Genomic DNA, 13,787 nt, shown 5'->3' with positions numbered 1-13,787 from the left:
GCAATTCCATCAGTACCCTTTATAGGGTGCGTCTCAAATGGCACCCTATTCCTATATAGTGCACTACTTTTAATGTCATCCCTATGGGGAATATAGTGCCATTTCGGCCGCACCCAGAGTCAGTGCGGTCTTGCCCTGTGTATAACCCTTTACCCTTACCCTTCATAGCACGTCAATAGACGTGTTCTCACAGTCAAAGCAGTACTCGTATATATCTTACAAATGCTGCAGAGCTATAAGGTTACCATACAGATGGGAAAGAGGAGAGCCTTGTACGGCTTCTATGTTCACAAGCAGGATTTGGAAAGAGCTTTAACTGTTGATAATGGTAAAGATATGGCCATTTTTGGTGTGTTTAATGATGGTTGTTTAGTACACACATTATTCTACCCAGACAATATCCACTTACAGTATTAGTAAAATAAGCAGTTTACAATAAACTTATTTGCCCTGTAGTTAATCAGTTTCCCATGAAATCTAAGTTTGGACCAAATTACTAATTGGAATTTTTTAGTTTTGGAATGAATTGAAATGTCTGGAGACAACATATATTACAGTACAACAATGCACATTTCAATGTTACCGTTCCACTTTCGTCACATTTCAAACATTCGCTGAATCATACTGGACAAGTCCAAGCTATGTACATCTTGTCTTGTACATTTCTCATGTAATTCCTGTGACATCTCTTTGTATGTCTCCACTGTCTCTGTCGTCATGTTTCCCTCTAACTTTCATGTCAGAAAATGTGTAATCTTAATGTCATGTCATTTTTCAAATATGGCTACCATATTTAGGTAAATAAGGTTTTGCTTATTGCACTATATGTAAATGTGACTTGTTAAAATGCATAAAATGTTCTAGAAAATATTGAGTCACCTCAAATGATCCATACAGTGCTTAATGTCTCATTTCCTTCAATCACTCTTTATCTTCATTTCACCTCATTACTTTTGAAATGGTAGCATTTCTTCTGTAAGTGATAGCTAAGTAATATGTTGCTTAGATATGTTTCTCAATGAGCCTGCCTATGGRGGTAAAAGTTTGTAGCTGCTGTAAGAAGCCAAAGCACCACCTTGTTTTCCAGCATGTGTGTGTTTGTGTGTCTTGTTTCTACAGACTGTAGTTGTAATCCCTATGGCTCAGACAGTGTTCGCTGTAATGGCACAGGATTTTGTAAATGTAAGGAGGGAACTACAGGGGCTAAGTGTCGAGATTGTCTGCCGGGATATTTGTGGGACAATGGCTGCAAATGTAAGTAGAACCACGCCCCTACTCTTGTAACTCTGCTCGGACCCCGACCTGTACCTCTCGCTATCTCTCTACTGTATCTCCACCTCTATCTATTCTATCTCTCCTTCTATCTCTCCCTCTTTTTCTCCCTCTTACCATCTTATCTTATTCTCTACTTTCTACTTTTTCGCTGCCACTGCTTGGTTATGCAGGCATGTGCAGCTTTGAATGTCCCCACTCTTGCGGGGAGTAGGCCTATGGATTTAACCCTGACTAACCAGAAATTAGCCATTTTTCAATGATTTAAGACTCAAGGTTGTGAGGCTATAAATGCAGCGATTTAGACTCAAACCATTTTCTCTCAGCTTCTACTGGTAGATGTCGCTGAGTCCGTCAGGGAAGCAACCACGCTTTGCATTTGGATGCTTCGTATTTAGTCATTCAGTGGCGTCAAAGAGCTGAAACGTACAACAGCTGAGCTAATATTGACTGGCTGGGGAGCTGTTTGAGCAGCCCTTTCCCTCTCTCCACCATAACTGTCTGTTTAATGCTCATGTCCAGATGATGATGGCCAATGCCAGAGGTGAGCTTTTGCACTGTTCAAAATGCTGTTTATCGCTCAAATTCCAGTATGTTGTCCCAATAGTTTCTATTTAGAGGCAAAAGTAGAGAAGGCATTGAACAGGTCAGTCTACTGTACTATTCTACTAATATAGAGTACCTGATACAATCGATGTGGGATTGCTGATCCACAGGCGTCATCAGCCAGGGCAACCTCTCACTGGTCGGTTCAACTCCTGACCTGGAACGTCCTGAAGATGGTGAGTTGACAGTAATTGGCCAGATCACTGCTCGCCTGTGGATGGCTTCCAGCTTGGTGCAGATCTTTTTCACCATAACCAACAGAATACCTGTTCAACAGCGCTTGCTAGGCGCTGAACCGCATATCTTCAGTCTTCATGTTGATTGGGCAGGGAAACCACAGCAGCTAACTTCATCTGGGGCAGACACTTTTTGAGTGTTTCATTTAACACTATTTGAATTGAATTAACACAGGCACTTTTGCTATGTACAACTGTGATACATGTATTATTCCATTGTTAAACGGATCCGAATTGTTATCCACTTATTGAATATCAAATGTGAGGTTGAATCCATGTGTAAATGGATGAACGGAGATGGATAAGTAGAAGATGCACTCTAAGGTCAGAGTAGATTAGACTGATGTATTCTGTGTACACATGGATGCACATGGAGACAGACTGTTAATGAATACAGTTTATCAGAGTGACTGGCAGCATTCGCACCATCACAACTCCACGTTCACACATGCATGACGGGAGGTTTGAGCGCGGGTCGGCACGGAATGGAGAAGAGGAATAAACAGAGCGAGAGGAGGAGAGGGGGAGATATAGACAAGCAACTTTGGTAGAGTACATGTATTACTTGCATTACATTGCTGCATTACATTGCTGAGATTGTCTTAGTGAGAATGCTCTTTGTCCCTACTCAGTAAAGTACGCTAGCTAGACACACATCACTGGTTTAGGCCAACGCACAATAATTATACACAGCTAGTGTGAAGTAATATCTCAGATAACTGTCTTTGACGCTGTACATGAGCAGTCATGCATGGCAATGAACAAACAGCGGAGAGATGTATAATTGTTATATCATTTTTATTTCACATGTACAGTACCAGCCAAAAGTTTGGACACACCTACTCATTCCAGGGTTTTTCTTTATTTGTACTTTTTCTTTATTTTTTTCTTTATTTTCTACATTGTAGAATAATAGTGAAGACATCAAAACTATGAAATATCACATATGGAATCCTGTAGTAACCCAAAAAGTGTTAAACAAATCAAAATACATTTTATATTTGAGATTCTTCAAAGTAGCCACCCTTTGTATTGATGACAGTTTGCACACTCTTGGCATTCTCTCAACCAGCTTCATGAGGTAGTCACCTGTAATGCATTTCAATTAACAGGTGATGAAACTGGCTATCATGAAGACCGCCACAGGAAAGGAAGACCCGGAGTTACCTCTGCTGCAGAGGATAAATTAATTCGAGTTAACTGCACCTCAGATTGCGACCCAAATAAATGCTTCACAGAGTTCAAGTAACAGACACATCTCAACATCAACTGTTCAGAGGAAACTGCGTGAATCAGGCCGTCATGGTCGAATTGCTGCAAAGAAACCACTACTAAAGGACACCAATAAGAAGAAGAGACTTGCTTGGGCCAAGAAACACGAGCAATGGACATTAAACCAGTGGAAATCTGTCCATTGGTCTGACGAGTCCAAATTTGAGATTCTTGGTTCCAACCGCATGTCTTTGTGAGACGCTTTGCTAGTGACGCTATCGTGATTTATTTAGAATTCAAGGCGCATTTAACCAGCATGGCTACCACAGCGTTCTGCAGCGAAATGCCATCCCATCTGGTTTGTGCTTAGTGGGACTATCGTTTGTTTTTCAACAGGACAATGACCCGAAACACACGTCCAGGTGATGGAGTGCTGCATCTGATGACCTTCACAATCACCCAATTGAGATGTTTTGGGATGAGTGAGAGTGAAGGAAAATCAGCCAACAAGTGCTCAGCATATGTGGGAACTCCTTCAAGACTGTTGGAAAAGCATGCCTCATGAAGCTGGAGAGAATGCCAAGAGTGCGCAAAGCTGTTATCAAGGCAAAGGGTGGCTACTTTGAAGAATCTAATATCTAAAATAAATTATGATTTGTTTAACACTTTTTTGGTTGCAACATGATTCCATATGTGTTATTTCATTATTTTGATGTCTTCACTATTATTCTACAAAGTAGAACATAGTAAAAAATGAGTTGGTGTGTCCAAACTTTTGACTGGTACTGTAAATAGGGGTAAAGTGACTATGCAGTAGGGGTACACTTTGTTGAGTATGTTTAACATAGCTATACAATTTAAATGCTGTAAATGCTTGATGTAGATCTACATTATCTAACTACATTACCCATTATACTGTAGTCTTACCTACATTACCCAATGTAGGTCTATACCTGTCTCTCCTCCGATATCACTCAATTGTACATGAATAGGACAGTCTCAATCTGTATGCAGACTGGAGCATGCAATTAAAACTCTAATCTCTGGCCAAATAGAGCCCGTTCCCACAGAGGCACACCTAGCTCATTGGTTTCCTTCTCTAAATATTATCCCTCATATCAAAAGTAAACCCTATAAATCTCTGTTTATTCTCTGTGCAGGGTCTGTTTACTCTCAAGGAATGGTAAACGTGAGAGATTGGGAGGAACAGTGTGTGTTGATTGCATCCACCCCATCCCAATTTTTGTTTACCTCTTCCTCCTCGACTGTCTCTTCAGTTTTAGTTTACATCTTCCTCCTCGACTGTCTCTTCAGTTTTAGTTTACCTCTTCTCCTCACTGTCTCTTCATTTTAGTTACCTTCCTCCTCGACTGTCTCTTCAGTTTAGTTACATCTTCCTCCTCGACTGTCTCTTCAGTTTTAGTACATCTTCCTCCTCGACTGTCTTCAGTTTTAGTTTACTTTCCTCCTCGACTGTCTCTTCAGTTATAGTTACCATGTTCTCCTCGACTTCCTTCAGTATAGTGACCTCTTCCTCCTCGACTGTCTCTTCAGTTTAGTTGACACCTTCCTCCTCGACTGTCTCTTCATAGTAGTTTACTCTTCCCTCGACTGCTCTTCATTATATGACCTCTTCCTCCTCGACTGTCTCTTCAGTTTTAGTTTACATCTTCTCCTCGACTGTCTCTTCAGTTTTAGTTTACATCTTCCTCCTCGACTTCTCTTCAGTTTTAGTTTACATTTCCTCCTCGACTGTCTCTTCAGTTTTAGTTACATCTTCCTCCTCGACTGTCTCTTCAGTTTAGTTACCTCTCCTCCGACTGTCTCTTCATTTTTTTACATCTTCCTCCTGACTGTCTCTCAGTTTTAGTTTACATCTTCCTCCTCGACTTCTCTTCAGTTTGTTTACCTGTTCTCCCTCGACTGTCTCTTCAGTTTTAGTTTACATCTTCCTCCTCGACTGTCTCTTCAGTTTAGTTTACCTCTTCCTCCTCGACTGTCTCTTCTTATAGTTGACCCTTCCCCTTACTTTCTCATTATTTACATCTTCCTCCTGACTGTCTCTTCAGTTTTAGTTTACATCTTCCTCCTCGACTGTCTCTTCAGTTTAGTTACCTCTTCCTCCTCGACTGTCTCTTCAGTTTAGTTTACATCTTCCTCCTCGACTGTCTCTTCAGTTAGTTTACATCTTCCTCCTCGACTGTCTCTTCAGTTTTAGTTTACTCTTCCTCCTCGACTGTCTCTTCAGTTTTAGTTTACCTTTCTCCTCGACTGTCTCTTCTTTAGTTTACACTTTCCTCCTCGCATGTCTCTTCAGTTTTAGTTTACATCTTCCTCCTCGACTGTCTCTTCAGTTTTAGTTTACTCTTCCTCCTCGAGCTCTCTTCAGTTTTATTTACATCTTCCTCCTTGACTGTCTCTTCAGTTTTAGTTTACATCTTCCTCCTCGACTGTCTCTTCAGTTTTAGTTTACCTTTTCTCCTCGACTGCTCTTCAGTTTTAGTTTACACCTTCCTCTCGACTGTCTCTTCAGTTTTAGTTTACATCTTTCCTCCTCGACTGTCTCTTCATTTTAGTTTACCTCTTCCTCCTCGACTGTCTCTTCAGTTTTAGTTTACATCTTCCTCCTCGACTGTCTCTCAGTTTAACTCTCTCTCGACTGTCTCTTCAGTTTTAGTTACCTTTCTCCTCGACTGTCTCTTCAGTTTAGTTTACATTCTCTTCCTCGACTGTCTCTTCATTTTAGTTTACCTCTTCCTCCTCGACTGTCTCTTCAGTTTTAGTTTACATCTTTCCTCCTCGACTGTCTCTTCAGTTTTAGTTGACCTGTTTCTCCTCGACTGTCTCTTCAGTTTAGTTTACATCTTTCCTCCTCGACTGTCTCTTCATTTTATTACATCTTCCTCCTCGACTGTCTCTTCAGTTTTAGTTTACATCTTCCTCCTCGACTGTCTCCAGTTTTAGTTGACCTGTTTCTCCTCGACTGTCTCTTCAGTTTTAGTTTATATCTTCCTCCTCGACTGTCTCTTCAATTTTAGTTGACCTGTTTCTCCTCGACTGTCTCTTCAGTTTTAGTTTACATCTTCCTCCTCGACTGTCTCTTCAGTTATAGTTTACCTGTTCCTCCTCGACTGTCTCTTCAGTTTAGAACCCATTATTTAGTGTGGCATTGACTATTTTCAGATGCTAATTTCAACTCCGCCTTGTCCTTGACCACAGTTTGCTTGAATTATTTTGTCATACTAATCCTCAGGCTGAAAAAGACCCCTAGATGAATATAGATCTCAGTGGAGTCTCCTCAGAGGAGGAAGGGGAGGACCATCCTCTTCATAGAATTTCATAAAAAGAAAAATTGTGAAACATAAAAAACCCGAACAGCTAGTTTCCGTCCTCCTCTGGGTACATTGATTTATATACTAAACCTAGGAGGCTCATGGTTCTCAACCACTTCCATAGACATAGACAGTAATTATGACAACTTCCAGAGGACGTTCTCAAACCTATCAGAGGTCTTGCAGCATGAACTGACATGTTGTCCACCCAATTCAAGGATCATGAATTAATCTAGTACTGTAAGCATAAGCTACAGCTAGCTAGCACTGCAGTGCATATAATGTGGTGAGTAGTTGACTTAAAGAAAGATAAATACAATAGTTGAACAATTTTGAACAAATTGATTTCTTGAAGAAGAAGCAAAAGAGAGAGAGAGCTAGCTATATTTCGTTGTATATATTTTTTCCCTTTCACTAAGCTAGCGAATGCAGCTAGCTAGTTTAGCCTACTCAAACACCCGGTTCAAACAGAGAAGTATGCTATGTTAGCTAGCTGGCTATGGCTATCCAACATTGGAACTCTTCCAAGTCAAGGTAAGCTTTTGGTTTTATTAATTTATTGCCACCGMGGCCCTCGGTGTAACTGCTAAACTGCTTTCTGACTGTACACTGTACTGCATGATTGTAGCAGGTTTACCAACGCGTTAGTTCTAGTAGCTATATTGACTATGACGTTAGCTAATAATGMTGACAATGATGTAGGCTGTGTGTAGCGGTGATCGGTTATGATATGAAGGTTTGGCTTGGAAAGGTTTTTTCGTCTGATCATAGACAGCTGATGTGTTGTGCACTGAAGTCCAAAAGTGAAGGGAAAGGGTTAGAGGAGGAGAGCACGAAGATGCGAGAAGGAATTATTGCTACAACAATCAAAGTGATCATGCTGCTTGTATGTTGCTGCTATGAAAGTGAACTGTGTTTGCGTGTGATCAGGGGTGTATTCATTCCGCCTATTCTGTTGAAAAACTTTCTTAAATAGGGATAAACATGCCTGAATTTGTATAGGGAAAATTTGAGTATCATGTAGTAGCCAATTTATTTTATTATTTTTAACCCTTATTTTACCAAGGAAGTTGACTGAGAACACATTCTCATTTACAGCAATGACCTGGGGAATAGTTACAGGGGAGAGAAAGGGGGGTGAATGAATCAATTGGAAGCTGGGGATGATTAGGTGGCCATGATGATATGAGGGCCAGATTGGGAATTTAGCCACGATACCGGGTTTAACACCCCTACTCTTACTATAAGTGACATGGGATCTTTAGTGACCACAGAGAATCAGGTCATCCGTTTAACGTCCCATCCGAAAGATGGCACCCTACACAGGGCAATGTCCCCAATCAATATTTTTTAGACTAGAGGAAAGAGTGCCTCCTACTGGCTCTCCAACACCACTTCAAGCAGCATCTGGTCTCCGATCCAGGGACCGACCAGGATCAACCCTGCTTCCCTTCAGAGGCAAGCCAGCAGTGGGATGCAGGGTGGTATCCTGCTGGCTAAAACGTCCTAATGTTACATTAAGCTGGATGAATGGAATATGAATGACCGAAATAGAAATAAGGCCATGCTCATTAAAAAAATAATCGTCCTCCCTCATTTTGTATAGCCACTGATAGAGTTGTTGGAACAATTGTATCCTTACCTAGTGTAGCTCAGCTCCAACCCTTAAGCCTGTGCTGTGAGCAGTGGGCCAATGTGAAGGTAACAGAGACACAAAGAGATGTGTGTCCAAGGTGGACCAGGAGCTCTCCCAGGGGTAATAAATCACAGGTAGGAAGGCAACATCTCCTGGGCTCAGCACCCTGGTAGGGACAGGGAGACAGAGGAGGGAGAGGCATAGGAGAGAGACAGACAGAGAGAGAGGGAAAATAGAGAGAGAAAGAGATATATATATAGAGAGAGAGAGAGGGAGGGAGAGAAAGACGATAAGTGAGAGAGAGAAAGAGATATATATAGGGAGAGAGAGAGAGAGAGAGAGAGACAATAAGAGAAAGAGATATATAGAGAGAGACGATAAGAGAGAGAGAGAAAGAGATATATATATATATAGAGAGTAGCCTTCCCCAGGAAGACGGGGATAGAGAAACTAAAAAAAGTAACTTCCTGCAGCTAGAATGAATTATTTTCAGGTCAGGCCTCTCAACACAGAAAGCAGAATCTATCCCACCTCTTTTAGTCTGACTAATGTAGTCTTTAGAACTCTGTCCAAGTTTACCATCACTTCATTTAACTGTCACCATTACTGCTCTCCTCACCCTCTTCTACCAACTCTCTGGTAACACTTTGGTATTGATCTGTCAGTGTTAAGTGGTTCAGTGGTTAATGGCTGCTCTTTTCCTTCCACTGCATTTCTGGCCATTAATTCAAACCCTGTTGTATTATTAGAGTATCAGTAAGAAGCATTATCTATGTGGTAGGAATAACATATTTCTAGGACCTACAAGTCTCATCAGAATGCATTGCCTGTAGATAGAGAATTAATATGCACACACCTTCCTTTGTCAGGGCAAAACCAATAAGGCCCTTCTTGCAAAATAATCATATTTTTGCAAAGGGCAATTGGAGATAAAAATGTATGGACAAAACGAAAGGTTGATGTTTAATTAATAGAGTCTTGTCCATGTCAGGATTACTTCAGGGACCCTAGGGGTAAAACATGTCTTTTTAATTAATTCACTTGATTACTCTCAYTGAGATCTTGAGGGGAACGCACACCCCATTACCAAGTTGGTCTGCCTGCCTGCCCGTTTCCCTGATAGTATTTGCTGAACCAGACAGTGCAGAGGATAAAACAAAAGACTCCTGACTCATAAATMAATCAGTGATGTCATTGTCATGTGTCAAATTGTCTGTTAATATCAAGCTGTCCATATGATGATTGCCTTGGTAACGTTGCATTAATGGTCTTGACGCCACAGGTGTTTTCTCTCTCATTATTTTTTTTACGTCCATGATAGTAAACAGTTGCTTGATAGTTTACAGGGAAAAGATTAATTAGCATTGTAAAGGAAAAAACTGTATTGGGCATGCTTGATGATGAACACAAACCCATGATTGGAGTCTGGGACTTGTAGTCTTTTGACAGTGTACCGGTCCATTAAACCCTGTTAGGTTGAACAGACTATTTCTAAATAAAATATAGGCTTTAAAGATGTGTTAAAAGAACAGAAGTTTGTACCTGCAGCTGTGGAAATGAAAAAGAAGTGTGAGAAAGGATCAGTGTCAGTTATTCTTGTAATATTTGCTTTTCAAAATATTTCAGGGAGGGGGAACATTCAACTGTCACATTGTTTTCTCCTTTCATGAAAGGGCAAAATGAGCTCCATCTCTCTCTTGTTGTGCTGCATTGAGGTGGTCTGGCCCTAGCCTGCTTGTTTTTCACTGTTTATTTGTCTCTCTCCATCGGTTGGTTTGTTAGTTCTGTGCTGGGCTGGGTTGGGTTTGTTGGTTTGTTTGCCTGCAGCTTGCTTGACAGCTAAGCTCCAATGGGAATAGACTGGCCTCGGTGTCCCCGGCTCTAAATATACCCATACCCACCTAACTCTCAACTCTACTCATATAAAGTCAGTTCAGTGTTTTGGAAATGCCCACGGGCTGTGGAGAAACTTTGTGCTACGATTCATCACGTGGTATAGACCCTTCAGTGGGATCCTAGTATATCACTGCAAAATGACGCATGACAAATGGTCCCTCACCATTTTGGTAATTCATGTAATGGGAATGATAAAAGGAACACATTCAGATTGGAGAGGAATGTTTGAGAAAGACACAATGGTCAAGTGCGTTATGCAAAAAATATATGAATTGTCTTTAGAAGTGGGCTTATAACCCAGAATTGTAATAAATTATTTATATTTTGCATAGTCCGTGCAAATGTTACAAATACTTTTAGTTTATTTTAGTTTCTCTATCTATTACAGAATGCAGTTACCTGTTTTGAAATTGGAAGAAGAAAATGATTCATGCAAGAATTTCATAGATAGTGCTGAAAGACCAGCCCTTCATTTTGACCAACACAACAACAAAAGTTGTCTTCACTACAACAGGAGTTGACATGAACTTATTTGACAAAATCATGTTGGAAATGAAACTGTTACCTTACTGCAATGCAACTAGCTGGCAGTGTGACAACTGTGCCACAACAGCATGGTCAGAATAAATGTCTGATCAAAAACGTTTGGTAATAAAAGATTATAGTCTTCTTCTACCATTCTTACCCTGTCGTCAATATTGTGGGAATCGGATGGTTTGAAATTTATGTTATGTTCTTTTTTCTTTTTTGACTAAAATTACACATCAGTGAGATTTTGTTTTTGTTGTTGTTTTTTGCTAACCAGTATAAATTACTGACATTCATTAATGTTCTTTTTTATTACTGCACTGGTTATGCTGCATGTGATGCGTTACTATCATAGTCATGATTGATCTGCAAATTAGCTAAAATGCTTATTACAACTTAATGCTAAGTAAACTTGCTAGCTACTTCAGTGGATGTTGAACACATTTTTACCGGCAAATGAACACATTTCTAGRGGCAAATGTGATAAATTATAGCCATGGTATGAAAGGGATAATCAACTTGGGGCTCTATGCGTTCTCTGGAAAATAACAAAACTCTGTGAAAGGTCAGTTCCACTCCGCTAGCGCTTCATGGAACACACCTTCCACGTGGTTCATTATTTTTCATAGAACACATAGCCCCTCGTTGATTATCCCTTTCTTATTGCGCTCACTAGAGTGGAGATCAGCTCAGATAACAGTATGATTTGTAAATCAACATAACAGTCGAGGTAGTGAGCAGTGCACAGTACTCTACTCCAGGTGTGTGTATGTGTCTCACATATCTCTCCATCTCTCTCTCAGCCCAAGTGTGTGACAACGAGCTGCTGCGCTGCCAGAACGGCGGTGTGTGTCTGAACAACCTGCGGTGCCAGTGTACCGCAGCATTCACGGGCCTGCTGTGTGAGAAGCCCCGCTGTGAGTCGGAGCTGGGGGGCTGTGGTGGGCCCGACTCGGGCCAAGCCGCCCTCTCGTCTACACCACTCTCCACCTTGCTGCTGCTCCTGCTGGGCTCGACGCTGCTCAGAGAGGCCTCCTACAGGCCCACCCTGCTCTGAGAACCAGAGGCCTACACTGTCTACACTGAACTGTTGGAGCGAACTACCCAATTACCAACTTCTCTACAACAACAACCAGAACTACAACGACCATGAGCTTAGTCTACTATACTGTACTGTACTATAATGTACTATACTGTACTGTACTAGCTGTCCACCAGACACAGCAAGGACACACGCTGTCTATAAGGGAATGTGCCAGAATGAAAGCAAAACTTTAATTTGAGTAAAAAAATAAAAGTATATATAGAAATGAGAGTTTAAAAAAATGAAATCAATAAAGAAAAATAAATACCAGATATTTAAAAAGAGTTTAACTTGAGCATTTGCTTCATAAAAAGTCCAACAAGTCAAACAACAGACACCAGTGACCTAAGCCATACCAGAGACTTTTCCCCCTAACTGTCAAAAGGAGGGACTGGAGATGACAGACACTTTGTTCACTTCCTCTCTTATCGCCACGGCAATGGCAGCTGCGACCAATAAGCGACAGCAAGCTCTAGCTAGCAAGGCCAGCAGCTGCTAGCTGCCCCTGTCTTAGGGTGCTTTGGGGTTTGGTGCTGGCTGGACTGAACTGCTTCTGGGCTGAACTGACTGACTGACTGACGAAGAACTACATAGAACTGTCCCTACCGCTGCTGAAGGGTGGACAGACAGGCTGTTTGAAAAATAAAACCTATATAGAGAAATTGAGGCAGAGGGAAAATAAAAAAGGAAATGTAAGCATTCTTTGCTGTCAGTGCATTGTGGATATAAGGATATCCATCCGGACTGCCACATTTTGACCTGCATCAAAAATCTTGCCCACGTCTCTCTCTCGGTCTGTCTGTCTCTCTCTCTCTCTCTATCTCTTGCTTTCTCTCTCTCTTTTTCTCATCTCTCTGTCTCCCTCTTTCTTTCTCTCTGTCTCGCTCTCTTTCTGTTGGGCTCCTGAGTGTCGCAGCGGTCTTAAGCACTGCATCTTAGCGCTAGAGGCGTCACTACAGACACCAGGCTGTATCACAACCGGCCGTGATTGGGAGTCCCAAAGGGCGGCGCACAATTGGCCCAGCGTCATCCGGGTTTGGCCGGTGTAGGCCGTCATTGTAAATAAGAATTTGTTCTTAACTGACTTGCCTAGTTAAATAAAGGTTAAATAAACACAATTGTCTCTCTCTCTTTTTCCTTTTCTTTCTTTCTCTGTCTCTCTCTCTCGCCTCTCTCTCTCTCTCTCTCTCTCTCTCTCTCTCTCTCTCTCTCTCTCTCTCTCTCTCTCTCCTCTCTCTCTCTCTCTGTCTCCCACTCCATTCTTCTCTATATCTCTCTCCCTATATTCCTCACCTGTCCCCTCCCCTCAGTCCCACCCAGCCCCTCTGTCCACTGACCTGTGCTTTTGTGAACGTTACTCTGTAACCCTTGTCGGTTGAAAGATTTTTTTGTCCGGTGTTAGTGACGCACATGTGTAATAGCCCCATATCCTCCCTCTCCAAAAGATAGCCAGACTACCTGTGTACTTATTTGACCTGTAGACATCTGCATTACCTGAGACCTTGGTCAAAGAGCTTAGTGTTCACTTGAGCTGACAAAGTGCTTAGAGAATCATCAGTGTATTTACAATTTATTTTCTTGACAGAGCAAAAAATAAATGTAATAATTATTTTGTACTATTTGCCGAACAGTGTTAAAATGCAACTTGTTACTGTATCTACTCCAGATGAAAATTAAAAAGCAGAAGAAATGTTTTGGACTTGTTCAGCTTTTGTTTTTGTTATTTATTTTCTTTCACTGGTTTATTTTTCTCTTTTGGTTGCGCAGTTTGAGTTTCCTCAGTATTGGCAACGTGCTGGCATCAAAGAATATCAGTTAACATCTACAGTATACTATAGTGTAATAAGATCCCACAAAAGGACATTCTAAATGTTTTCTTGTTGCTTTAACACTGGACAAATTTAAGTGAATAAAAGTTTAAGAAATAAGTTGAGACAACTGTGTTGATCATTGCTTGTTCCTCAGTTGAAAATTCAACAGTGAAT

General features: G+C 41.2%; 1 protein-coding gene across 3 annotated transcripts in view; it reads left to right on the top strand.

The window, feature by feature from the left end:
• The window catches only part of ntng1a (netrin g1a), a 95,098-nt gene extending 81,602 nt beyond the window's left edge, over window positions 1-13,496 (top strand). For 2 of the 3 annotated variants that reach the window (XM_024000112.2, XM_024000111.2), the window contains 2 exons: window positions 1,120-1,254; window positions 11,522-13,496. In XM_024000112.2, the coding sequence (XP_023855880.1) occupies window positions 1,120-1,254; window positions 11,522-11,775 (389 nt within the window). In that variant the 3' untranslated portion in view covers window positions 11,776-13,496. The remainder of the gene's footprint in view (window positions 1-1,119; window positions 1,255-11,521) is intronic. The other variant, XM_024000113.2, reaches the window with a different exon arrangement.
• Window positions 13,497-13,787: the final 291 nt, after the last annotated feature.

The sequence above is a fragment of the Salvelinus sp. IW2-2015 genome, linkage group LG14 (genome assembly GCF_002910315.2).
Source record: "Salvelinus sp. IW2-2015 linkage group LG14, ASM291031v2, whole genome shotgun sequence".
NCBI lineage: Eukaryota > Metazoa > Chordata > Actinopteri > Salmoniformes > Salmonidae > Salvelinus > Salvelinus sp. IW2-2015.
This window is presented reverse-complemented; position numbering and strand designations above follow the sequence as displayed.